Genomic DNA, 27404 nt, shown 5'->3' with positions numbered 1-27404 from the left:
TGGCACAGGAGCTACAGGCGTAATACCGTATAGCACGTAGTACAGACACCGGGTTCTAACAATAGACACTGTCAGCTATCTGTAAAGGTATTTTAGGCTTTATTTTGTTGAGACAAGGGTGCTGCTGCGTCAACATGGCTAGTTTTGAACTCCTGGACTCAAAAGTTTTTCTTACCTCAGTCTCCTATGTGGTAATAAGGGCGGCGGGGCTGTGTCCCCAGCACCCCAGCTGCCCGCACGGCTAGCTTATGCCCCGAAATAATTACACGGACACTGTATTCTTTTAAACACTGCTTGGCCCATTCTCTTCTAGGCTAATTCTCACATATTAATTTAGCCCATTTCTAATCATCTGTGTGTAGCACCCCAAGGTGCGCTTACCGGGGAGATTCTAGCCTATGTCCATCCTGGGTCGGAGCTTCATCCTGGGAGCGGGGCATGGCGTCTCTCTGAGGCGTCTGCTCCCGAGAGGAGAGCTGTCGAGACTGAGCTCACTTCCTCTTCCTCCCAGCGTTCTGTTCTGTTTACTCTTCCCACCTATCCTCTAACCAATAAAATGGGCCAAGGCAGTTCCTTTATTAGCCAATGACCTTCCTCCATCACTCCTAAGTAGTGGGGGTACCTACACTTTCCTCTATGCCCAGATTATAATTTTATCATTATTACTGTTATTTAATGAGTTGAGTCCTTAAGTATTAAAATACCATAAACCAATTTCTTAGGTCAAAAGTCTCATAACCACTGTAGCATCATTGCTAGAAATGGTGGTGGTTCTGAACAGACAACTAGAAAACAAGCTTCTCTCAAAAAGCGTCTTCGACTGAAGGACACAGCGTTTTTAGTTGTATTGCTAATTCTCTCCTAAATTTGTAATTGGTCAAAAGAAAATACTGAGCATCAGGTGGGGCTTCTCCTGGGGTCATCTCTCCTCAGTTGGTCAGTTTGTGAGCTGTTTAGAAGTATCCATGCATCCATGAGAGAAGAGGCAGTTGCTTCTCTCTTTCACACAGAGTGAAAACAGTATTTACCATTCTCTAAGAATGGAGATGTATTTGTCTTAGCTGAGAATGGTAATGAAATGTGAAGATTTGTGATGAGCAATTTCCTCTTATTAAACTATCATCACTCCAATGCCAGAATAATAGCATTATTATTCATGTGAAATAATTGTTAATAGTGGAATAATATATTTAGCTAACAATAACAAAAGTTCATCGTGTCTCAAAAGTAGCAAAAGCAGTGTAAACTTCACTATTCTGCGAAGTATTATTAATAATAATATTGTTTAATGTTTATTGTTTTAAACTTCAGTTGTACTTGGGATGTTATTAGAGATTGCAGCTTTTACAAACAAGACTGAAAAACACACTAAAAAGGAAACAACCCATGTCTAGCTCAAAGTTGTTCTTCTCTATTTTTTTATTAACAGTTTTTCACATGAATTTAATGGGTTTTGTCATTTCCGTGCCCAAGTGCCCTCTATCATCCTCTTCCCTTCCCCAATGGCAGTCGCCCTCCGACTTCAGGTCTTCTGTTTGTGACCCTCTGAGGCTAATTAGAGTCCCTTGCATGCCTAAACTGGACGCTGCTTACTGGTGCCTGAGGAACTTATCCACGCCTGCATCATTGAAGAAATGAAGAAAGCCATTAGCTGCCTCTAACTCCTTCAGCAGGGTCCCTGCTCCATTCATGATGAAACCCTGACAGGTGCAGTCTTGGCCTTGTGGTGAAAACCACAGCTGTTGTGAATTCAGACACATAATGATGTTTAATATTCTACACTGTGTATAGCATCTGTGGACATGTGACTGAACCTGATAGCACACACCACGTAACTTCACAAAGTCTCTCTTAACTATCATATCCAGGGCCCCAAAGGAGATCCCGGGTTCTCGCCAGGCCAAGCTGCTTCTGGAGAAAAGGTAATTATTTTTCAATAAAATAAAAATAGTTTTATTTTTTTTAACATTGACAAACCAGTTTCTGGGGTCTGGGAAGATGGCATAGCGGGTAAAATCCTTGCTGCATCTTCCTGAGGACCTGGGTTTGGCTCCCTAACAACTGGTTTTTATAAACTAACATGGTGGACAGTGCTGGGCTCTATAACTTAAGTGCTGCGAGGCAAGAAAGGCAAATCTTAGGGGCTTGCCCCAAATTCCAGGTTTCGTTAGGGTCCCTGCATCCAAATGAAAGGCAAACAGCTACAAGAGGGAAACCCAACATTATCTCTGGCCTCCACATGTGTATATGTGAATGAGGTCACTCAAGCAGGTGCACACATGTGCACATGTTCACATGTACACGTGGGTATGCACACACACGCACATGCAAACACACACCATACACATACACACAAATAAATATATTATTTTTCTCTCTTTAAATTATACGGCCAGAGAAGATAGCAGAAAACTGCTGAAGTTTAACAAACAAAGAACTATTTGAAGAATTAAGTATATTATGTTCACCTTCACTGGATGATCTGTCTTCCCAGTAATGTTACCGAGTGTCTGCTGTGGACCGATGTTGCATCAGACGGGGTGAATGTGCTAAAATTGGAACAGAATGTGGTTTTTTGTTTGTGTTTGTTCCCTTGGGATGATGTCTCATGTAAGTCAGGCTGGCCCTGAAATCTCTGTGCATCTAAAAATAACACTGTCTCCTATCTCTGCTTTCCAAGTGCTGAATTCACAGGCAGTTTCCCCTCCATATCTGGCCCAGGACTTGTTATTTACCTCAAAGGTTTTACTGTTAATATATGTGAGCATGTAATGCCTAAATACAAAGTCGTATATTTTAGGAATGTTATAAATCCTGTACATCAAGTGGTTCTCAGCCTTCCTAACGCTGCAACCCTTTAACACAGTTCCTCGTGTTTCCCATCATAAAAATTATTTTCCTTGCTACTTCAATAACTGTGCTTTTGTTATTGTTGTGAATTGTAATGCAAGCATGCATTTCCGATAGTCTTAGATGACCCCTGTGAAAGAATCATTCAATCCCAGAGGGGTTGTGATCCACAGATTGAGAACCACTGCTTTATCTGGAATAAAGGCTGTCATCTAAAAGGCTAGCGTGGTCCATAGGAAGACATTTGGAAAGCCCTTGATAAATGTGATACAAGTATAAGATGGCTTTGTTTATATTGATATAGAATCACAAGTCAAAAATCTCCAAACAATTCCAGTGACTGCTGGGTTGAAATCTGACCTTGTAATTGACTTAAAGAAACTTTTATAAACTTAAAGCCTCACCAGGAATCATCAAAAATATCTAAACTTTTAGTATTTTTTTTTCTGTTGTGGAACTAAGTTTAGAGATGCTGCAAAACACAATAAGGGAATCAAAGTCTATTTCCAGAAAGACGATATCTTCATTGATGTCATAGTTATGAGGAGAAGACCAGGAAATCTGAGAAATACAAATGCCATCTTTGAAAGTGCCTAAATATAGCATGTTTGCTCTCTTATTAAATGTTGGAATTAGAGGTCAACTCTGTTTGGTGACTTCAAAATAGAGACTTCAGATTAAACATGAGCATCCATATCAAATGCTTGGTTTTATCTTTCTCTATGATTTTTTGTACAAAATATAGGGTGGCTCAGTATGGGAGTGGAAACTTAAATGATGTTTCCAGTTGAAGTATTTTCTCTTTTGACTTATTGATGTACTAATCGTGGATAATGTTGTATATAAGAAATGCAGTTAGATACAAAATTTAATATCATTCTGCCATTGAGCATTAAGTGAAACCTATGGTTTTAAAATGACAGACGCATTTCCCTGCTTCTTGTCCTTCTCGGTGCAAACGCTGACCAGGGCAAGTACTGTACACTAAACTATGACTCCAGAACTCTCCTTTCAGTGGGTGTGTCTGTACTATATGTAAGTATGTATATGGTGTGTGTGTACTATGTGTGGGTATGTGTATGGTGTGTCTGTATATCTATATGTACATATATACATATATATCATGTGTGGATATTATATGGTGTATGGTGTGTGTGCATGTGTGTACCATGTATGGGTATGTATATGGTGTGTGTGTGTGTGTGTGTGTGTGTACTATGTATGGGTATGTGTATGGTGTACGGTGTGTGCATGTGTGTACCATGTATGGGTATGTGTATGGTGTGTGTGCATGTGTGTAAGGAGAATTCACATACCATAGCATATGTGTGAAATTCAGACAACAACCTGGACTGTTACTGTTAAGTACTATCTTCCATTGTGTTGGAGACAGGGTCTCTTTGTTGTTCACCACTGCATAACCCAGGCTGGCTGAGCCACAAGCTTTCAGGGACTCCCCTCTGTCTGCCTCCCATCCTGCACTGGGGTGACAATGGTGACCTACTACAGCCAGTTTTGACTTCACTTGGGCTTTGGAGCTTCTAAATTGGATCCTCACGCATGTGTAGCAAACAGTTCAACCACTGAGCATCAGCCCAGGCCTCTCCATTGCCAATTTTACTTTGAGGGGTCGCATTTCATTAAGTTGCCCAGACAGCCTTTAACACTCTCTGTAGCCCAAGTACACCATGAACTTGGAATCCCTCTTCCTAAGTTTCTGTGGGATGTCTAAGGAAACTCCTTTAGACACTGTAAACTGTTGGTAAGAGGGATTCCTAGAGAATAGAACAACACAGAAAAGGGAATACAAGTATGTAAATGGAAAAATATAAGGTAGTCAGTACTGGAAGGGGTTAGGAAGCCCTGGGTTTGGGGGAAAGATGCTGAAGACAGAAAGAATGCTGGGAAGGGTTAAGAGAGAACGAGATGGAACTCAGGGCAGACTGTCAAGATCAGCGGTGCATGCGCAAGGTTTGTTCTCTCAAGCTGAAGCTTTCGTTTTCTCTTTTCTTTCATGGTATTAAACCTCTGTGTTCTGTTTACAGGGTGACCATGGTGTTTTTGGATTAGTGGGCCCCCCTGGTTTACAAGGTGAAAAGGTAAGAGGAGTTTAGCTGTTTTTCTCTGACGTAATTGAATTCCAGATGGATCTCAGAGAGTTTCTTTGACTGCAATCCCACTCCGGAGTTGAGCCTCACAACAAAGCCTCAGATCTCTTTGCTCAGCAAAAGAAAACTAATCAGAGTTTAGCTATTATAATCCAGAAACTTAATATCCGTTAAAGACGATATCTTAGGAAAAGTAAAGGACCCTGGAGTTTAGTGATGGAGAGAGAATTCCCATGTAGGACAAAGGCAACGTCACAGACAGGGTATCAACACCCTCCCTCTTTTAAGGTATATTAACCCAGCATCTTCATTCTGAGGCTCTTCTGTCTGCTTATAGCATTTATGCCCAAATGAGATGCCTATCAGTCATACCTTTGGGTTTCTCTTAAGGATTCCCACTTAGGAGGATGCAGTGACTGCCACAATGTGTCTGTAAACATGAGCCCGAGGAGCCCTTTGCTGGTCAGACTTCCTGTTGCTGTGACACATACTGAGAGAAGCAGTTTCAAAGGAGGAAGGATTTAATGTGGCTCACAGTGCACAGATTTCCGTCCTTGGGCAGCTGGCTCTGCTCTTCCTCCTTTGTAGTGAGGCAGAGCATCAGGTGGGAGGGGCAAGACTGGACTGAGACAACTTTCTATCTGACTGTCTATCTGTATGCATTTTATATGAAGGTGTAATCTACATTCAAAATGAGTTTGGTATACTTTAATGCCCCTCCTGTATGGAAGGATAAAAGGCAGATGCTATTTGGTAGAACGTTCAGATAATAATGACCCTTTTTCAGAGTTCCCTGCCCTGTGGGAAGTCCAAGGTCCTCCCCCCTCCATCCAGGGGGGGGAGGGGGAGGGAAATGGGAGGCAGGAAGGAGGTGGAAATTTTTAATAAAAAAAATAAATAAAAAACCAAAGACATTAAAATCTGCCCAAGGAAGGAAGTACTTTAAATTTTTTGTATAACTGTGATTTTATGTAAATATAATTTGAGCTCATTATAAAAATATATGGATATTTACACTTAAAAAATATGACCGTTTTTAAAGTTGAGCTCCTTTATTCAATTTAAGGTGTTTTTTTTTTTTTTCTGTACCAGTTAATTCAAAGAGTTGGTTCCTACAAATAGAGCCTGTGCTAGAAGAATCTAGAATGGAGACTTGTACTAGCAGTGTCTCACACACCCATATTCCTTCATTCTTACAGTCCGCCCCTAGAGTGATAGATGAATTCCCAAGATCAAGTCAGTACTTAAGTTTCTCTAAGCGAGGAAGCTAAGATTGGCCCAGAGAGGTTAAGAAACTTGCTCAGCATCACAAAGAGCTATAGCAGGATCAAGATTGAAAACCTATGGAGACATGGCCTGTGGGCTTTTAACCACATACATGTTCACACCGAGATGTAAATAAGGTGCTTAGGTTTCGATTGCTATGAACTAATTACATCTTTCTATCACTTGAACCATCTTAGGCATTACTTGGGTAACACTGCTAATATCAACAGTAACTATTTTATTATGTGCAGTGTTCTAGTTTGCTGGGTACTTTTTGAAACAATGCTTGGGTGTATGTAATCCCGAATAGACCATACACAAATTAACTGACGTATTCTTGGGTAAATAATTCACCCAAAGTCACAGACTGGTGATCTTGAACTCAGTCCTGGACTTTTTTTTTTTTTCACGGCATTTCCTGTGAGCTAGTTCATAATTCAAGTCAGTATCTGAGTTTCAGTTTGCCATATTTTTTTTTATATATTTTTACATACCAACCAGTTTTCCCTCCCTCCTCTCCTCCTGTTCCCTCTCCCCTCTTTCCTCCCCATCCTCTCCTCCCCATCTCCATGCAGAAGGGGTGAAGCCTCCCACAGGAGTCAACAAGGCAAGCATTCAGTTTGCCATATTTCTAGCTGCCCCCAGCCTGAATGAGACAGATGTGTGGTGCTGATTTTCACGAGAGTTTTGGACAGCAGATGACATGACTTCACTATCCTCTTTCTCTGGAAAGGATATGAAAATGTTAAAAATTCTCCTAATATAAACCAAACTCAAGTGATATTAAAAACTATAATGACTGGAAGGAAACTCACAAAAACTGTTGAGATGCATAAAGATTAATGTGGAAAGTTTTGACAAGTCTGAGTACTATTGAGATAGAAATAGCAGCGTGAGGCAGCTGAAGTACTCTGTCTACTCTCCAACAGAACTATGCTAATTGGTCCTTTCTCCCTTCAGCTGCGCTTACCTCTCTTTTTAAAATAGCGTCCACCTCTCTACCCAGCGTTTGTCCCCTCTGTTGACCCCTCTGCTACACCATTTCTGCTTGTAACTCTTACTTTCCTACGAATTAAAGTATATTTTCGACTCCCACTCACTCATTTTTTTGCCAAAACAGATCAATTGAAGCCAGAATGCATGCTGAGCTGGGCAGAAGACAGGGGCTGTGAGTCCAAGCTTGGATTCAAGAGAGCTTTTTAAATTGCTTTATAAATAGCCCATCAGCTGCCATATTAAAATTGGAAGCCGCCTGTTTTGCTTTGTAAAAACATCAGCCGTGTGAGCAAGTGAAAAACTTCCCTCGGGTCAAGAGGATGAGGGATGCAAACAGTTAATTGTAAAATCAGCAAGCATTTAAAACACCCTTTTCTGACTATCAAAAGGCGTTCCCGGGGTTTTAGATGATAGAAGCCAACGTGAACGCCTGTTTCATTAGATTAGAATTGCTTCGGTTATTTGGGGAAAAAAAAAAAAGTCCACAGCAAAGCATACTGTAAACACCTGTGTGAAGGAGGCAAGGGAGAGATTGCTTCCATGGAGTCCGCTGTGACTTTCCAGTCTCTTTAAAGCTGTGTGGAGGAAGAGAGCACTGAGGAGCCATGGCCATGCTGAATTTCAGTGGGAATGTTAATAAGAATCTAAATAAGAATCTAGTCTGGCAAAGTGTCAGGGCCTGAGGAGACAATGTGAAGGTTTCCGCCCCTCCATGGCCAACTCCATACATCATTTCTCAGGGGCCCATCCTCCCTATAAAAGTCTGCAGAGCTGTTTCGCCTTGGCTCGGTTCCCAGCCCACTGTGGTGCTAACCTCTAAATCGAAAGCTGCTACTTACAAGCTGTGTCGCCACCCCTGTCTCCATGTCTGCGCTGTGTCCTTGCTGCACACGGGGACTGGAGAGCATGGCCACTCGGCTCTGAACTCGCTGGAGTGGCAGCTAGGGGTGACCAAAGCCTTGTCTGCAGCGAGGCTTTGAAAACTGTGTTTCGTTCAGTCTGACTTAGGTTGTTGACGTTTCAACACTGGCATTAAATTCATTTGACTTCAGGTATTTCGGCTTCCACAATTATATCTATCTATATCCTCAGAATTAGCTGCCATCTCTCACTGGGCATTGCTGTGGTTAGTTCAGTACAGTTTTTCCATTCAAAAGCCTGGTGTTATTCTTCAAGTTATTCTTCAAGGAAGCATTGAAAATTGAAGTCTTGGGTTGGCCAGGTGGCTCAGTGCTTAGAGGCACTACCCACCAAACATGACAACCCAAGTTCTATCCCTGGGACTTCCATGATAGAAGGAGAAAAGTGGCTCATGTGACATGTCCTCCAATCTCCATAACATGTCATGGCACATGCGTGCACACACACACACACACACACACACACACACGTAGATAAATTTAATAAAAATAAAGAAATCTAAAATTAAAATCTCTATGTACAACAAAAATTCTAAGCCCTATTTATGACTGGGATTACTGCTATGAAAAATGTTATACCATAACAAAGTTAAGACGATTCTTTAATTTATTATAATATGTTCTAATCAGTTTTGAAATAGAGATGTCAAATTTGCTTGTTGACCAAGTTCCTTAAGGAATGCTTTTGCTCTATTCTTATCAGTATATTCATTTAAAAATTCACATGCTGCTGATTTTGAAATACTCAAAAGCAGAATCTCCCTTTCACCCAAGTATTTTTCCATCCATTTTTTATCACTTCATTCAAAACATCACGTAATGAACACCCGCCTAGGCACTGAGCTATCACACCAATGCATGGAAACAAAGTCTAAATGAAGTTCAAGCTCCTAGGAGGCCTGTCATCTCTGACAGCTCTAAGTCCCCTCGGGTCGGTCTCTAATTACAAAAACCTTTTATCTAGATTACAGCAGCCTGTATCCAGCCTATCCCCTCCCATTCCGCTTACCCCAGTGTCATTCTGCGAGCCCATGGCGAGCAGACACTGTGGTGGAGAGCACGTGGAAGGGAAGTTCCTCCTGTCACGTGGTCAGGAAGCAGAGACTGGAAGAGACTGGGGGCCTGACAGAATCTTAAAGTCACACCTGCTTCCTCCGCTAGGCCCCATGTCCTACTCCAGACTGCCCCAAAATAGTGCTACAACTGAGGATTGTGTCCACCTGAGAGCTGTGGGGACCTTTCATCTCCAAACTGTCTTTGCTTTTGATGGAGTTGGGAACCAACCTTGGGAGCCTGAGGATAGGCTTGCTTTGGGGCACATCCATCTCTAGTTTGATCTGTGTCTTCAAGCCTGCAGTGAGTCTCAGATCTGCTTTTCATCCGTAAATCAGCCAAATTTCTACAAAAGTAACAAAGTCCTCTCTTAAGAATTCTTGTGCTCACTGAATTCTAGCAACTGCAATTTAGCAATTACCCAATTCAATGCTATCATTTTACATAGGATGACGCTGCGGCTCAGGATAGGACGAGTCGCTGAAAAGATTAGAGCCAGAACCCACTGTGCTCGCTCTGTTCATGCTAGCAACACCGAAAACAGACGTGGAAAACATCTTGTTTCACTTATATGCTTTTGATTGCAAAGGATGGTGTCATAGGCCATTACAAGGAGGTCAGAGGTTCAACCCCCCTTTGCAGCATTAGGGGGAATGGGGATCACACAGAATCTAAAATAGGTCCTGTAATATGATGACCTTGTTGAGATGGTTGAGTGCCAAGCAAATCTTATGGTCAAACTTGTGGACATTTAATGTACATTCCTTTGTGGTCTCTCTCTCTCTCTCTCTCTCTCTCTCTCTCTCTCTCTCTCTCTCGGACATTTAATGTACATTCCTTTGTGCACTCTCTCTCTCTTTCTCTCTACTTGTCTCTCTCCTTTTCCCTCCCCCAGTCCCTCTCCCTCCCCTTCCCCCTCTCTCCTTTTTTCCTTCAATCTTCCTTTTTAACCTTGCCTTTCTTCTCCTCTGACAACTTCCTTTCTCAAAATCATACTCATCTACTCTTAATTTATCCTATGCTTTCTTGTTCTTATGGCATCTCACAGTTCCCACTAGGGAGTACCTGAGCACTTCAGCGTTCTTGTTCTATATTAATGGAAAAGAGAGTGTAGTTGAAGAAGCTAACCTTTATTTAGACAGCATTCCTCATTCTGAGCGATCTCATGGGCTGATGGTCAGGCTTGGTATTGTCCTCACTTGGGTCAAATGTCAACCCCAATAGCTGAGGCTGGATGACAATGAATTCATGAAGAACAGGCCATGCTGGGTAGCACTGCTGTTTTCTCAGGCTCTCTGACTGAAGAATCCCTGAAAGGGGTTGGGGAGCTGTACATGAAGAAGATACCATCATTAGCGTACCTTTCACTGTTAAAAAATGCTTCAGGGAAAGAAGTCCGTGGAAGTTAGAACTGCGGGTGAGGGAGAAAGGAAATGCTGGGGGGGGGGGGGGGAGCACGAAGCGTGGTGCTATAGACTCAAGCTCACAAGAGTAAATGAATGAATGCCTACTTACCGAGAAAGATGGTACTGGGAGAGCCACTCCGACTTCTGTGCCTCCTGTCCTGGCTCCTGAGTTTTCAATCCCTGTCTCCCAGACTCTCCCTGAGAGTTCTGCCTCACCTCAGAGAACAACCACCATGTCTGAGTTCTTACCTCCTACTCTATAGGAGGAATCAACTTGACCTTGTAGAATCCTGCATAAACGGGACGACTGAACACAGCACCACATATTTTGGAATTAGAGTGATCTTTAGCTAAAATGTAAAAGCTTAAAATAAACCCAAGTGAAAACACAGCACGTGTTAGGTGTCAGGCATAATAAGCATGTTGCATGATAAGCATCGGGACTTGGGAGGTGTTGTTCTTCTGTTTGGACACAGTGATGACAGCGAAGTGAGGTGGCTTCTGAGGGTGAGATAGAGATAATTAAAGAACTAGAAGGACGATTGCTCAGCTCTTGATCTGTCTATTCAGCCCATGTGATTCTCCACGATGTTGGTTATGTTGTTTAACTCAAATCTGCTCCCCTGTCTGTAACGGGTGAGCTAATACATTCTAAGACTGACTAACAGCTGACTGAGATTTTGGGAAGCAGTGACTTTAGTGTATAATGGCTCAAGGAAGTTCATTTATCCCCTTACTGCTCTTCCTTTGTCTCATGGCTTCTTCCCTGACTTCTTGCTCATAGGACTCTCAGAGGGCAGGTTTTGACCTCTCCCTCTACCTTTCTATACAGATACCATAAACAAGAATCTCTATACTCTTGTTGCTCTGTCTGCTCTTGGCTCTCTGTCTTAGTCTGTGTTTACATTGCTATAACAGTATGTGATCCTGGAAAACTTACAGAGAAAAGAGATTCCTCTTGGCTCTCTTGATTCTGCAGAGTCCAAGAGCGTGGTGCTGGACTTGGCTTCTGGTGACGGCCACATTGCTGCCACTCATGATGGGAAACACTAAGACAAAGAAACACTTATGGAAAGGTGAAACAGAAGGGGAAACATAGCACTGAGAAAGACCTCTGCTGGAGGAACTGATGGAGACTCATGGGAGAGACGATTCCCTCCCAGATGAAAGGCTTCCATCTTCTTACGAACTTGGTCACTTTGTAAAGGCACTGACATCAACACGGTTACACTGGGAACCCAATTTCACATGATCTATGGCAGGGTCATCCTGTATCCAAACCATATCAGTTTCCAAGACACCTTGCGCTTTAATGCTTCTGTTATGCTTTTAGGTTTAACATCCCCAGAGTTTCCTAAGTAATTTCCTTTTCAGGTAGGGTCATTTTGGACCAAACCCCTATTCCAGTCTCTGATACACTAATCTAAACTTGCCTTACTAACATACAGTGATTGGTTCTGATTCATTATGTTACTGTGAGCCACACACACACAACAATGTCTTGCTTGCAATATATAGATGGCACATGTTGCTGTTGTCCACACTGGAATTATCTTTTGTTTAACTTTCTATGAGCTTCCTTTGGTTGTGAACCTGGCCTTGAACTCCTGAGCCTGTCTTTTCAGCCTTATTCTATAAATACGTAAGAAAAGGAAATGTGAGCGGGGGTATGACTGTGTCAGTAACGTCCTTGCTGCCAAGCATGAGGGCCTGAGTTTAGAACTCTTGCACCGTGTAGGAAAGCCGGCTGTGAGGTTGCACTTCTGCACTCCCGCACCGGTGAGGCAGGGTAGTAAGCCCCTGGTCAGTGAAAGACCTTGTCTCCAAAAACAAGGGGGAGAGAGCTGGAGAAAGAGCCAGGCATCGACCTGTGGTCTCCCCACACATGCACACTTACACACAAGCAAACCTCACATGCATGAACATGCACACACCGAAAAAAAGGAAAAAAAGGGAAACTTTCTTGCTCTTTTATGTGAACCAAGTTTCTGGAAATGAGATATTGATTCCCGGATATTTGATTCTATCTGGATCAATAAGCCCCAGAGTCTCTTTCTCCCTGTTCTGTCTTCGAACTTCTTTAATTCTGCTGCAGATTTTTCTAGTGGAAAATTATACTATCTGTTTTATAACCTAGGGTGCCCATGAGAGAGGTTGATATTTGTTCATTGGTTCTCTTACCTGGAAAAGACTTCTATGGCCGATTTCCCAGAAGACTTTATAGGGCCATTTGAAAGACTCCATGGACCACAGCCTCTTTCCTTAGTCATTCATGAGTTGCAATGGTGACTGGATTAGAGACAGGGCTAGATGTGCTCTAACTTTTCAGTAATTATAAACAGAATTATGTCCGAAGGCATGTTGTCTCAATGTTACTGAGCTAAACACAACTTTGTAAATGCCTCAATAAATTTCGCAGATTCTTTGGGAGATAGGAGCCTTTTATGACAGTTATTTTAAGAATTAGGTTTTCTGATTGAAATTAAACTCTTATTCAAATTTAGTAAGAAATCGAAAGGCTATTGTATTGACTGGGGAACTAAAAGTACTGGTAAAGAGCTAACTAGGGGCTAGGCACATGGTTCAGTGGGAGAGTGCTTGCTTGTTCCCCTGTCATGGATGAGAAGCTGGGTTCAATGTCCAGTGTTGAAAACAGAACAAGTAAACAAAGAAACTAAATTCCCTGTGTTTTAGAGCCTGTGTTTAGATAGTTGACCGCCTTGTGTAAGTTGACTTTCCATGTCTTATCTTCACTTATTTCTACAGGGTCCCAAAGGACATCCAGGGCTCCCTGGACACCGTGGGGAACAAGTAAGTGCTTTCTTGTCTTCTTGGGCAGCAAAGACAGACATAAAGGGACACCCTGGGAGGATCATTTCTCTCTTGCCTTTTCAATTTTTCCTCATAGCTACTTTCATCTTATTTAGAGCAAAGCTAAGATCTTTGTAGTTATCTAGAGATTACTAGCAAGATTATGAACTAGCGCTGCTTTACCCTTGCTCACTTTCTCTTTTCCTGCTGTGTTCAGAACAGTGGTTCTTAAACCTCTGATTCACGAGTCCCTTTGAGAATTGTGTAACTGCTTCAGACCCTTTCCAAGAAAATGTATATAGCCATAAACACCTGGCCTTTCATTCAATTTTAGGTCTAATTGGTTCACAAGACCCCAATCAGCAATTAAAACTAGAATGGACCATACATTCTTATCTATATGTATGGATATGCACACATGTACTGCTTAAAAGTCAAAATACTTTTGTACCTGTTTGGCTTTTGATCACGTTATTAGTCTTCTCTCCCACAAGAAAATAATGACATTGCATCATAGATAAAATGTGATCCCAGAGAGTGAGGGTGCAGGGATAAGAACCTGACTAAGGTAATGGATGCAGTTATTAATGCCTCAGCACAGCCTCAGAGAGCCTGAGGAAAACTCCAGAAGGAAAAGTGATGATTAGTCTCTGAGGGAAATACGCAAATGAAGAGCCAAAGCCAGATTTCTCTCTGAGTCATGTTAAGCAGGATAGCATGCCATATCCAGTCCCAGAGGCACAGTTTTTCAAGATTACTAATTACCACCCATGGCCAGGAGAGTGGCGTGTGTATCAGTGGCAGGTGCAAGCTTGGCCTCCTGAAGCTCAGATAAGTGCTGAGAGGCCCGTGAGCATCTACAGGGGAAGAGAATGAGACGGGTGATAGGAATTGGCCCCTTGGGAGAAAAGAATCCCTAGAATACTGCTTTGGCAGAAATATGTAGATTCCAATGAAGGAACCCAATATATCAGAAGTCAATGACAACTTGGCCCTGGCAGTACTGACTAGTCCTCTCAGCTTCTCAGTGATCTAGTTCTATTCATTTACATGTTATTGCTCTGAGGGGTAATAGTATTACTAACTGGGAAGTCTGAATTCAGGTTTAAAGACTGGAAATATAGGGACCAGTGAGAGCGCTTTGTAAAATACTCACCATGCAAGCATGAAGACATGAGTTAGATTCCCAGCACGCATGCTAAAGGGATGGAAGCTCCTGGGTCTCACTGCCTAGGGAGAATAGCCCGCTTGGCAAACCTCAGCTCTGAAGAAAAGAACCTGAAACATAAAATAAGGTAGAGGATTCCTGAGGAATGGCACCCAAGGCTGTCCTTCGGCCACCGTGTGTACACACACACACACACACACACACACACACACACATCCACATGTACCTACACATACCCTTCATAAAGACCAGAAAAACAAGAGTCACAGTTGGTAGTGACCTGAGGAACAACTGAAAATACTCTTGCATGTCAACTGTGTAAACTCTGGATGTGCAAAGGACAAACACTGATTTGTTTCGTTTAGAGTGTGGCTTTGATTCCGAGATTCATTTCTGGGAAATTTGTCAACAAATTGGCCGGCAAATATTTGAAGACACATTATCTCATTTGCATGCATTCTAGTCTTAAGAGCTGGCCAAGCCTGTATTCTTTTTTTTTTTTTTTGCCAAATTGTACCATGACTGCGACCTACTGTAGAACGACTTAATATTTTACATGTGCTAATTAATCAAGTTCTCAGTAGCATTTTGTTGCCGTTGCCACCACTTTCAAAGATGCTCCTGTCTGCTGTTTATTTTCTCCACACAATATTGACAACCCAGGTTATTGTTCTGTTTTGTTAGTGAGGAAACCAAGAGTATGTCGAAAAGCCCTGTAGTGGCATTTGCTGCAATTGTGAATAGAGCCGCCCAACAGGTGCAGGCATTTTGATGCTCTCTGCATAAGAAGTGAGATTATGGCGGGCGCCCTTCTTTCTTGATGCTCATTGCTCAATAAGAGCACTCTTTTGAAAACCCATTTTTAAGTACAAAGTGAACTCAGCCATGATACCTTGTGTTTCTGTGCTTGTCATGTGACTTTTAGAGTGTACCCAGCCTACAGTGTGCTAGAGCCCTATGGGGACCATGAGGGACACTCACTCACTGGCTTTGTTGGTGCTCGTCTGCCATAGCAGGACTGAGACATGAATGGAATTCTCCTGTTTCCTCTGCGCAGCTGGGATGTGTTAGAAATCCTTTCTCAGAACCAGATTGCCCTCATGTCCCATTGCAGATTTGCTTTAAGAACAATTGACTTCAGTTAACCTAATCTAGCTGGGGCTGGAATGAGACAGGGATGGCAGTTGGCATTAGTCAGAGAGACAATGACCTATAAATAAAAACCAACTTTTGGATGTGTCTCACTCGTTCCCATCCAGCCTTGTGACTCTCTCGACTTGAGTCTGTGTGTTTTGGAATCGGATCAGACATTAAGAATGACAGTTGTAAATACACTGAAGCAAAGCTCACAACTAGGCAGCTTTTCCTAGGGTGTCACCTGCACACCAGACTGACACCAGAGAACCACCTTGATTTCAATCTTGCTGTCCCATGTACTAGCCATGTGACATGCCACTGGTGGCTTGCTTTCATCTCCTTTTCTCAAATCTATAGGACATGAACAATAATATCTATTTTATAGGATTTTTGAACAAATTGAACAAGATGATATATATCAGCACTTAGTGCCTGGAGCATGCTCAGTAAGCATGACAGTGATAAAATATCCTATGTAGCACATATTAATAGAGTAATGCTCTATATATACAGTTTTAGATATTCTTCTCATGTAGATAAGGATTTTTGTGTAAGCCCCAGAAGGCCAGTGTTTATTCATAATTCATTAAACTGTCTACTGTCATTACTTCTACGTATCTTCATTTCTTCAGATGTAAAATGGAAAAAATGATATCAGCATAAGAGATGTAAAGTATGTGTAAAATACTTGCTACAGAGAACAGCATTAGCAAGGAATAATTGTTGGTCAAAGGGGACAGGAAGAGAAACAAGAGAACAAAACTGAAAGAAGCATTCTGATAAACAACAAGAAAAAAACCTTTAAATTGCATTCTTAGTTCGCTTTCCCCTGGATCTGATCTTTCTCTTGATTTTCAAAAATTGGAGGAGTTCTAGGATTTCAGTATTTAAATTGGATTTGATGCTCTGTGTGCCACGGAGGGTGGGGAACAAGAATGCAGCCCATTATCTCTTTATGGTCAATAAGATGGAAGTGAATTCTGTGTCACAGGGAGTCTAGAGAGCCTACCACTATTCTGTTGTTATCCTGTGATGTTAAATAAAACAGCATGGCACACATTCCTTTGACATTTCCTTCATTCAAGAATTGTTTAAGGCACATAAACTCTGACTAAACAAATGAATAAATGAATAAAATACTGATGGGTGTCTGGAAGGCGGCTCAGCAATGAAGAGCATTGGATGCCTTTCCAGAGGACCAGGGCTCAGTTCTAGCCCTCTCCTGGTGGCTCACAACCATCTGGAACTCGAGTTCCAGGATATCAGCTGCACTCTTCCTGCCTCCATGGGCATTGCATGCGTGTGGCATTAGACATGCATGCAGGCAAAGCACTCATAAACAACTAACTAGATAAATAAAATCTTCAAAACGTCAATGAAAGATAATGCAAAAATATAAGCTTTTACTATTTTTTTCAGCCCGTCTGCAACAGATGTCCTTTCTGATATCTTTTGAATCTCTCTCAGTTTTCTTTGAGCAAAATTTGTCTTGTGCCAAGAATACAAAAGCATGTCAATTCCCAGTGCACTCACTCTGTATCCTAGCTGTGTGGGCCGCTGTGACAAACGCTGCAAACCGCTGGTTCCTAAACAGCAAATCTGTGCTTCTCCCAGTCCTACAGCCTGAGACCTCAGAGCAGTAGGCCAGTCTGATGGGCTCTACAGAGGGCTGTGTTCCCGGCCACAAGCAGCTGCCTTATGTCCTGGAATGGTGCAGATAGGGCTCCAAGCTCTTGATCTCATTGTATAAGAACTTCCATCCCATTCATAAAAACTCCACCCATTTGACATAGCTGCCCATCATAGGCCCTCCCAGTCTCTAGGCCTGAGTGTCAGGCTTAGGATTTCAACACGTGAAATTGAAGGAGAAAATGAATATTCAGCCCAAGAGTCCTTCACATGTACTCTGAATTTGAGGCCAATCATGGCATTATAAAGGTTTGTCAATCAGGATCTATTTACCCAGTCAAACTCTCTATGAAGTTATAGGTTGGCTTTGAAGTTTACCGATCTTCTTGGGCTCCTGGGGTTGGTGCTCCAACATTAAGGAAGAGTGCAGAATGATGAAGATACAAAGACTATTAAGACATGTGCTTGCTTTTCATCAGAAATAATTTTCCTCTCTCGATAGGCAGCACTATGCTTTGTCCTCCCACATGTATGATCAGTGATCAGCATCTCACTTATGACCTTCATTTAGTAGTTTTCTTCATTTTTATTAGAAAGTTTTTGGCCTAATCTCCTTCAGATAATGACTTCAATATGATCCACATCACTATACTCAGTGATTTCATGGGGATTTTCTTTTTCTAAATTTGAGTATTCTAAAATACTAAATGTGTTTCTTTGGGTCTCCTGTGGATTTCGTCTGTCTTATTTCTTTACTTTTCATTTCAGGGAGTTCCAGGACTCGCTGGTAATCTGGGCTCACCTGGCTACCCTGGCAGGCAGGTGCAGTGACTATGTTTACCCTTCTCCTTTCGTATCCCATACGCATTGCAGATTCTGATTTTGAGAGTCATTGTTCAAATGACAGTTACGTTAGTTCTCCTTCATGGTGAAGCCCTTAGATAAATGATCAAAATTAAAGTTGTAGAAATTCTTCAACCATCGCACTGTAGACTGGCTTGTTGGATGTGGAAGCCTGGCTTGTAAATACATCTGGTACATTTTACATCGGAACTTTTAAAGTTACGATGCCTGAGAGACAAACAAAATCTGAAATGAGTCCCACGCTACCTTGACTGAAATGAAATAAGCGTGAGAGCATCTCCGCAAGGAGTGTTATTTTTAATAACACACTTGTAAAAACTGGGAGACACTTGGCAGTCCTCACATGCCTCTGCGAAATACTTTCATCTTCCCTGTACTCCGTTGTTCACTGTAGTTTTGAAAAAAATCCGATTCTATCATTTTGTAGGTATTTTCCTCTAATTTCTTTCCCAACTTAACATAAACTAATAGTAGAATAAGTTTCCCTTCTTAGACATTTCATAATAGGATTGTTTTCTAAAAATAATTACATTTTGATATCTAGATTTATAGCCTTATCCTCAAGAAAAGGGCAAATAACAATGTAAGAATTAATCTATTGTTAACAGAATTGCATTGTAGGTGCTTAAAACTACGCAAAGCTATTTATATTGTACTGGAACCATCTAGTAAGGGTGTGTGTTGCCAGAAAAAAACAAAATATGAGTACATACATGGACAGTGATTTGAAGTTTAAGTTTAAACCAGAATAGATTTCAGTAAGTTAGAGGTGTCTTCAAAGAATACAGATCATTTCCCAATGAAGAGTAATTTAGAGAAGCCAGGTTTGTTGTGCCTGAAAACACCTACTGATGTACTTTATTTATGTGAGTAAAATATAGTTATATATTAACTTCATGTAATACCTTTGGGGTTCTGAAATTATAAAATCCTTTGAACATTTGCAGTCTTCTTTGGGTAAACTGCATTCTGAAGTTTATACTACTTTTGTAGTTTTTTCAATCTATTTGTTAACTCCGCAAACATTCTGTACTACCCTAACATCACCCTTCATTCACACAGGGTTTAGCTGGACCAGAAGGTAACCCAGGCCCTAAAGGTGTCCAAGTAAGTAAGCATTTTGTTTGTTTGTTAGATATCAGTTTATTAAGTATACCTCTAAGAAGGTAGAAAGAAAATATACAAAGTACTTACCCTTTCCACACTTTTTATGGGCTTTGCAAATATTTTTAAAAGGAGTGCATTTGCCGTTTTCCCTTAGATGCACAAAAAAGCCCGTCTCAATGCAGTGTTTGCATTACTATTGTTGACTTCCCATTTTTAACTTGCTTTTGGCTGTTAGGATGCAGTGTACTGTGTAGCATCATTTACGTATGCACAAATCTAAGCCTCAGAAGACGTGTTGGAGTGAAGAAGTGAAGAGATGTGTATTAATTTAATGTAGAGATAATTTGGTGGTGCAGGAGTCATCACCGCTATTGTGCATAAGGAAATCCCTGTAAGAAGGGAGTCAGCTTCCCATCAGGGCATCCCCTTACACCCCTAAACCATTCAAGGAAAATGTGAGCCGTTCTTCATCAACAAGAAAAAAAGGAAGCATAGCACCATGATAGAGCATGCTACCGATTACAACCCGTTGCCGTGGTTGCTATTTTTGGCTTGCATTCTCCAGCTTCTGCCTACCAAGATTTATGTGCTGTAGGCCTCTGTGCTCCCCTCACTGAAATGCATGCATCCCTGTACTGCTTGCAGTCCGCCTTGCATTCTCGTGACTGACATACACAGTCTCTGTATCTTCCGGCAAGGAACTTCAGTGTAGGAAAGGCTTTGGCTGTCTTGATTTTCAGCTGCTACCATGCCTTGGTTACTCTCTCTACTCTTTTGTATCAGTAAAAAGATTCATGTGTAATATCTTGACAAAAAGCAGCAACACAAGGAGAAGTTGTTCAGATTTTTACATCTTTAAATTTAATATTAAGATACATAACATTTAGGCCGGGCGATGGTGGCGCACGCCTTTAATCCCAGCACTCGGGAGGCAGAGGCAGGTGGATCTCTGTGAGTTCGAGACCAGCCTGGTCTACAGAGCTAGTTCCAGGACAGGCTCCAAAGCCACAGAGAAACCCTGTCTCGAAAAAACCAAAAAAAAAAAAAGATACATAACATTTGAAGCACTTCTGCTTAGAATTTTATGACTGAAACAGTGAAACAAAACAATATAAAGATTATTTTCTTTCTTCAAGGGTTTCATTGGCTCTCCTGGAGAAGCAGGACAGATGGGACCTGAAGGAGAAAGGGTGACGTCATTTTCTTTTCTTTTTTTTTTAATTGAGAAAAGAAGAAAAAAAACATAAACAAACAACAAGTTTCCACCTCCTCCCAGCCTCCCATTTCCCTCCCCCTCCTCCCATCCTTCTCCCCCTCCTCCCACCCTTCTCCCCCTCCCCCCACTCCTCTCCCCCTCCCTCTCCAGTCCACAGAGCAGTCAGGGTTCCCTGCCCTGTGGTAAGTCCTAGGTCCTCCCCCCTCCGTCCATTTCTAGGAAGGTGAACATCCAAACTGGCTAGGCTCCCACAAAGCCAGCACATTAAGTAGGATCAAAACCCCGTGCCATTGTCCTTGGCGTCTCATCAGCCCTCATTGTTCGCCATGTTCAGAGAGTCCGGTTTTATCCCATGCTTTTTCGGTCACAGTCCAGCTGGCATTTTCTTCAAATATTGCCACTAACACATTCTCCTTGTGATCCAGTGGGGACCACAAACTCACATGTGTGTGTGTGTGGGGGGGGGGGGGGAGTCTACTGAATGAGTGAGTGAGCTCAGTCTAAGAGAAATCACCTGCTAGAAATGTTGGACTTTTATAAATTCTACTGCATTTTCGGTAAGAAACATGATATGAACATATATGGTTGGAGATTTTTAAGTTCAAGTTTTAAAATATATGTTAAAATATGAAAAAGGGCTCTGTGTAACCACACCCAGTCCTGATGGATATTATCCTCCCTGGGGATTATAAAGGACTATAAGTCAAGGTGACATCGTCAAGTAGGGTGCTTTCCATATCAGTTAATAGACACTCATGCCGCGCACACTGCGCCCCCATGTCTGCGCTCTGTGCACTTGAACCCAGTTACCGAGCTTCGGGCAAGGGGGCTGGAGGTTAAAATACACAGACACACACAGACAGAGAGACAGCGACACGGGTCATCCTTGAATTCCCCAAGAATGCTCCCTTTATTGTGTTCAGGGGCAGATTATATAGAGATAGCCACGCCCCAGCCAAACCCACCAGAAACCACTCTTCTGCCATCAGGAACTCCTGAAGGTCTCGTACTCAGAGCAGCTGTAGGCACTCAGATCAGGGGATTACAAGAAATTCAGGATCTGGGGTCTCACTGCTCCCAACAACTCGGACTCAAAGTAGATTGAAATGGGAAAATGTTAATAATCATTGGAATAGTACACGATTTATCAAATAGCTACACACACACACACACACACACACACACACACCACGATTAATAAAAACCCAGAGACAGATATTGGGGTTCAACCTGAAGACCTGAAAAGCAAAAAAGTTACTGGATCTTACCTCTACCTCAGTCTGAAATGGCGATCCTGCCTCCAGGAATTCTCAGAATGAGACTGAGCTGAAACCTGTCTCCTTCTGTTTTATATTCTTCTCTAGTGCCGGGATTAAAGGCACGCATCACTACCGCCTGTTTCTATGGCAAAATAGTGTGGCCACTGGGCTTAAAGGTGTGTGTGGTACCACTCCCTGGTCTGTATGGCTGATCAATGCAGCTGTTTTACTCTCTGATCTTCAGGCAAGCTTTATTTAATAAAATACAAATGATACCACCACACACACACACTTTTCTGCAAACACTTCATGTAAATTAACTCCTGTAATGCCCACATAGCATCCTCATTACTGATTGAGAGAGTAAGACATATACACAGCAAGTGATTCATTCTTGCCCACATGCAGGAAGTAAGAATGCTTAGAATATGGCCACTGGGGCTCATGACGAGAAACCTGAAGCAAGGCTGGTGGCATCTTCACGGAAGATGATCTGGTACAATGAAAGAATCCTCCTCTGTCTTGCTTCACTGAAATCGGTTTCGCATACAATTGGAAGCTGGCAGTGCAGGGATTTGATTAACTTTGTTTATCTCCAAGCAGAGAAAGAAGAGAAGACAGAGGAGGACACACATCCTGTTTTAGCTGTAGAAAATACGATGTCCCTGTTCTCCTGGCTTGCCATTATTGGTGGCAAGCCTACTCCTCACAAACAACTTATTATTACCAAGGAAGGGAAGGGCCCCATTTGAAAGCTTAGATGACATCAGGAATCTTTCGGGAGGAAATAATTGAATGTATTGTTAAATGAATGTGTTTAAGTTAAATGAATATATTGATGCTTTTCTGAATATTACACTCATTTATATTTCATCAATTGATATTCGAGAAAAAGAGCTATGTTCTTTAATGCATTTATTCAGCAAGTACTTACTTTTGACTTTTCTGTATTCTAGGGCATTCCAGGGATGCGTGGGAAGAAGGGTCCAAAGGGAAGACAGGTAGCTTGGTCCATCCTTCTTGTGGTTCAGTAGACTAGTGGGTTGGGATCTTGTCCACTTCTCCCTTCTTTGAACGTTCATGTCTCTGTGTTTGTTGTCATCCATTGATTTGTGACACTTTAACGGTATACCAAATATTACTTGAGATGGTAAAGGAAATGTAGGTATAAAAATAGCTCCAAATGTAATGCTTCTAAGCCTTTGGTACAGCAGCAGAATAAACTGCTGTCTCTGTGGAGGGAAGATACAATGCCAGAACATATGGGAACAACTTAAACCATGACAGAACCTGGCTTCAACCTGCCCTTGATGGGTAGACACCTTAAGTTCCACACAGAGGCACCCAACCATTTGACATCATGACATTGTGTTGCCATCTGTCAAATTCTCACTGGAGAAACACAGAAGTAACAAAAACATAGCAAAAAAAAAAAACCCACCTCTTAATGTTTTAAAGAATGTTTTGTAATGGGCTGTATGGGTGAGAGGTAGCCCCCAAACCGGGGATTGATTACCCCAAGTTACTTTCCTCTTGAATTTCTTATGTTTTCAGATTTTTTAAAAAAGCAAGGAATGTGAATTTCACTAGATAATACAATAATTTCTCGGGAGAATATTTTGATATTGTCTGAGATTTAATTCTTAATAAACGAAGAAACTAGTCCAGAGAATTATCCTGGCTGAGCTAACAGAGCTGCTTAGATACTTTTCCTGCATTTATGGTAGTCTCTCACCACTCTAAACTGGCTTTTAGGGTGACAGTCTGTGCTGTACTGTGGCTGTAAAGGGGACAAAGGTCTTTCATAATAGTTTGACTCAAAATTTTGTTATTTACGAATACTATCTTAATGCCAGCAAAAATGAACCCATGTGTCTTACAGTTATATTTGTTCTAAGGATCTAAATCTGTTGCAGGTACATATATTTTAAAGCAACTGGACTCTGTGATTTTGGCAATATAAAGAATAGTCAAAAATACCTATAATTACTTCATTTGCCATTTTCTCTTGGCCTTCTCAAACACTTCTTTTAGATTCAATATTATTGTTTTGGACAATGTTTTTAAATCACCTATGAATAAAAAGCCAAAGTTATCTGTGATATCACCTATTTGTAATATTTAAATTATTTAAAGCATTCAGCCCTCTGAGCTTTGTAATATTCTTTGAAAATAATTCAGGATAGATTCTAGAGTCAATAAGGCTGGGAAACAAGAGGTCTGAGATGTCAAATCACATCTAAAATGGATGAAGGATGAGAAGGAAGGGAACTGGAGCCAGAATGTTAAATAAAGAAAAGAGAAAAGGGCAGTAGCGTTAAGACCGAGTGCAGCTGCGCTATGCTATGGTTCTAGCAATTCCTGCTCTCCATCCTCTACTCAGGATACTTAAAAGAGGTATGATTTTTTTTCCATGCTTTGTAGCCAAAATGTGATAAAGTTGTTTGAACTTTTCACTTTGAAGACTTCAGTTTATTGAAAAAAATCTATCAAACTGTCAAGAGATGTAAAAGAAACTCAAATATTTTTTCCCTGCATCTATAATGAGCTGCAGAGCTGATCTCACCTCCAGCAGGAGCAAACCATCACTCCCATGTCATTTAAGGGATATAAGCAGCATTTTAAGTACTTCGTGTGCTGTATTATTTAATGACACTCCATTTACGTGAATATGATATTATGTTCTTTGCATTTTAACCCCCATCCACACATCCCAACAGAAGCATTCTCTATCATATTTCAAATTTCTAACCAAAATGTGAAGCTCTGGTGCTGTTCAAATGGACAGTGGTCCGGTCTCATTATTTACAGTCTTTCCTACTCTATGGCTCTTCATTTTTCTAACTTGTTCCTGTCAGCTTGTTGCTAATAGAATAACCAAGCAAAATCGTTTATAGTAATATAGAATTTCCCATGCTTAAAATGATACATTACTCTTTAATAATTACTTTAAGTATTCAGAACCTTGAGATAAACCAGCAGACAATAGTTGTGATTGAACAAATGAAGTATTTTCTAAGTCGTATCATATATGACTTGGAAAATCACTAGTTTGAATGATTATTATATTTGATTTTATATGAATATTGACTCAGCCTTGGCATCAGCCACATAAAGGAAGGTTCTGATTTCCTACTCCATAAACGATAAAAAAATTATCCAGAGAGATTTATAGGCAGCTTTCGGTTGCTTACTCCTTAGAGAATTATCAAATTAAAGAATGGGTTCTGTTTAATTCAAAATGATAGGTATAAGGGGCTGGAGAGATGGCCCAGCAGTTAGAAACACTGGCCGCTCCTTCCAGAGGTCCTGCTTTTGATTCCCAGCACCCACACGGCAGTTCACAACCATCTGTAATTCCTGTCCCAGGGAATTCAACACCCTCTTCCGGTCCTCAAAGGCACAGTATACATGTGATACACAGACATGCATGCAAACAAAAGTTCTATACTCATTAAATCAAAGTAAATAAATAGTCTTAAAAACAGCGTTCAAGAAAATGTTGAGAAATGTAAAATGCAATGCTTCTCAGAGGGTTTATTTCATTATTCTTCACTTCATAAAACCGACGAAGGGTTATTGCTTCAAAATGTAAGCATTTGTACAAGATTTAGCTCCTGAGAATTATATTTGAAAAACACAGAAGTCCATTTTTCTTAACTATTTTTTATAGTAAGAAATTGTTTGATACTGTAGCTTGTCATATTTATTATATGTATTCTTTCTTATTTTGACCACAGAGCGGCCTGGCAATATGAGCAGGTAGAGAGGCAGTGTAAGGTTCAAATACCTCCCCCCCTCCATGAGCAACGTATGTATCATTATTTCTGAGCTTACATTTAGGAGGATGTTGTTACAAATCACATGTTTATGGGGCTGGCAAATGATCACTTACTTCCCTGAGTAAACCCAAACCATGAAATTAGCTGTAGGGAGCCAATTTAGTGATGTCTGGCTCTTTGTTGTTGTTGTTTGATGAAATCATAGGTTAACAGGGAGATGAATCTCCTCTAGACATTCTAAATATACAAGTGCTACTGAAATGAGCACATTTTAGGAAGGACGTATTGTTTTGGTTATTCAAGAAATAATGACTTTACAACAGAGATAACTGTCATTTAGCTTCCTATTGTTTATTTTTAATTTAACATTTCTGTTAAATGTTACTTTTGCTCAAACTTTACTTCCTAGACACCACCTCCCGCCAGGGAAATCGTGGCTGTATGCAGTGTTTACATATTTAGTTGATATTTGCAACACAGTATTTCTTCAGTGTTTTTTAAAACCAAGTTTATGACTTTGAAATAAGATCATTGTTTTTGTTAGGAATTTGCTGTACTTCGGGTCAAATAGTATTAAAATAGTTATTTTAGTAAATATAACAAGGCCTTGGGCTGTTGGTGCTTCCAGTTTGCTCTCCTTGCTTTCATAAACTGTTCCTGATTTCAGGATGGGGGGTGAGGCTCATGCTAATCCGTGCATTTAGTTAAAGACCTTGTGTGTATTGCCAGCCGCCTTTAGCCGCCCTTGTGCTAACTCGCGTTCTCAGAATTCAGCTATCATAGTCCTTATCTTTTCCTCTCGTGGTCACCTGTCATAATGAGATCAAAACTTGAAGACTAGAGGCCAGTCTCTGGAACTCAGAGTTCTATTAATAAAACTGCTATCTGAAGACTGACCAGCCAGGAGATGAGCCCTGTGCATGTGTTTGCACTCTGGGGTCTGAATCCAAGGAATCTTCCTTCTCCAGAGATCTCAGATGGGGGAAACATCAAACAAGGTAGCAGGAAATATTTCTGGGTCAGACTTTTCAAAACCCCTCAGTGCTGTTCTGTGACACACAGTTCACTGTGTATACGTGAGACACATTTTGGGACAGACCTGCGATGAATCATATTCTTTAAAGGCTCAAAGTAGCCACTGATTTGAAAAGTAACAACGCTTAAGGAAAATAGTGGAAAAAAATAGTGAAGGCAGGCAGGACTTGTATATGTTTGAGAACTACAGATTTCATGCATTATACTTAATTCCACATATTTTTCAGCGCAGTTCCCAAAGTTCATTTTGTAGGGCAGCAGTCGGGTGCTAATTCTAACGCTGCTTTTAGAAGAATTTGCGGGGCCACTGGCTCGATTTACCAACAGTAATGTTTATTTACTAAGCTGTGTGGCTTCAGCAATGTAAACCACAGCTGACTTTCCGTGACTAAAGACAAGTCTGAAATAGGAGATAGCATTTGCTCTCCATAACACCCAGACAATAACCAGCAAAAAGAAAACAATTTTAAAAAAATAAAACAAAACAGTGTTTTAAGCTGGGGAGTTGGCTCATTCATTAAGTGCTTTTCTTGCAAGGCTGAAGATCTGAGTTGATCTCACAGTCCATGAAAAATGCATCTGCAGTTTAAGAGATGGTGAGGTGGGTGACAGAGACACACAGGCCTCAGGTGTGGGGGCCCACTAGCCTGGCCTCTGTGATTCAGCTCCAAGCCAAAGAGAGACTCAGTCTCAAGCAAAAGTGAGAGGGCACCTGAGTGCCAAGGTTGTCCTCTGAGCTCCACATATGTGCTGTGGAGGCACACACCTGCATTTGTGTGCACACATGCACACGTGCA

General features: G+C 41.3%; 1 protein-coding gene across 1 annotated transcript in view; it reads left to right on the top strand.

Moving 5' to 3' along the window:
- Positions 1-27404, top strand: part of Col24a1 (collagen type XXIV alpha 1 chain) — a 228645-nt gene that overhangs the window by 9402 nt on the left and 191839 nt on the right. The window contains exons 6-12 of the mRNA XM_041678738.1: positions 1869-1922; positions 4896-4949; positions 13366-13410; positions 18113-18166; positions 19271-19315; positions 20452-20505; positions 22747-22791. Of these exons, the coding sequence (XP_041534672.1) occupies positions 1869-1922; positions 4896-4949; positions 13366-13410; positions 18113-18166; positions 19271-19315; positions 20452-20505; positions 22747-22791 (351 nt within the window). The remainder of the gene's footprint in view (positions 1-1868; positions 1923-4895; positions 4950-13365; positions 13411-18112; positions 18167-19270; positions 19316-20451; positions 20506-22746; positions 22792-27404) is intronic.

The sequence above is a fragment of the Microtus oregoni genome, unplaced genomic scaffold (assembly GCF_018167655.1).
Source record: "Microtus oregoni isolate MIOR12 unplaced genomic scaffold, Mior012 000000F_ref0000247, whole genome shotgun sequence".
Taxonomy (NCBI): Eukaryota; Metazoa; Chordata; class Mammalia; order Rodentia; family Cricetidae; genus Microtus; species Microtus oregoni.
Note: the sequence above shows the minus strand (reverse complement) of the source record. Positions and strands in the feature narration are given on the sequence as shown.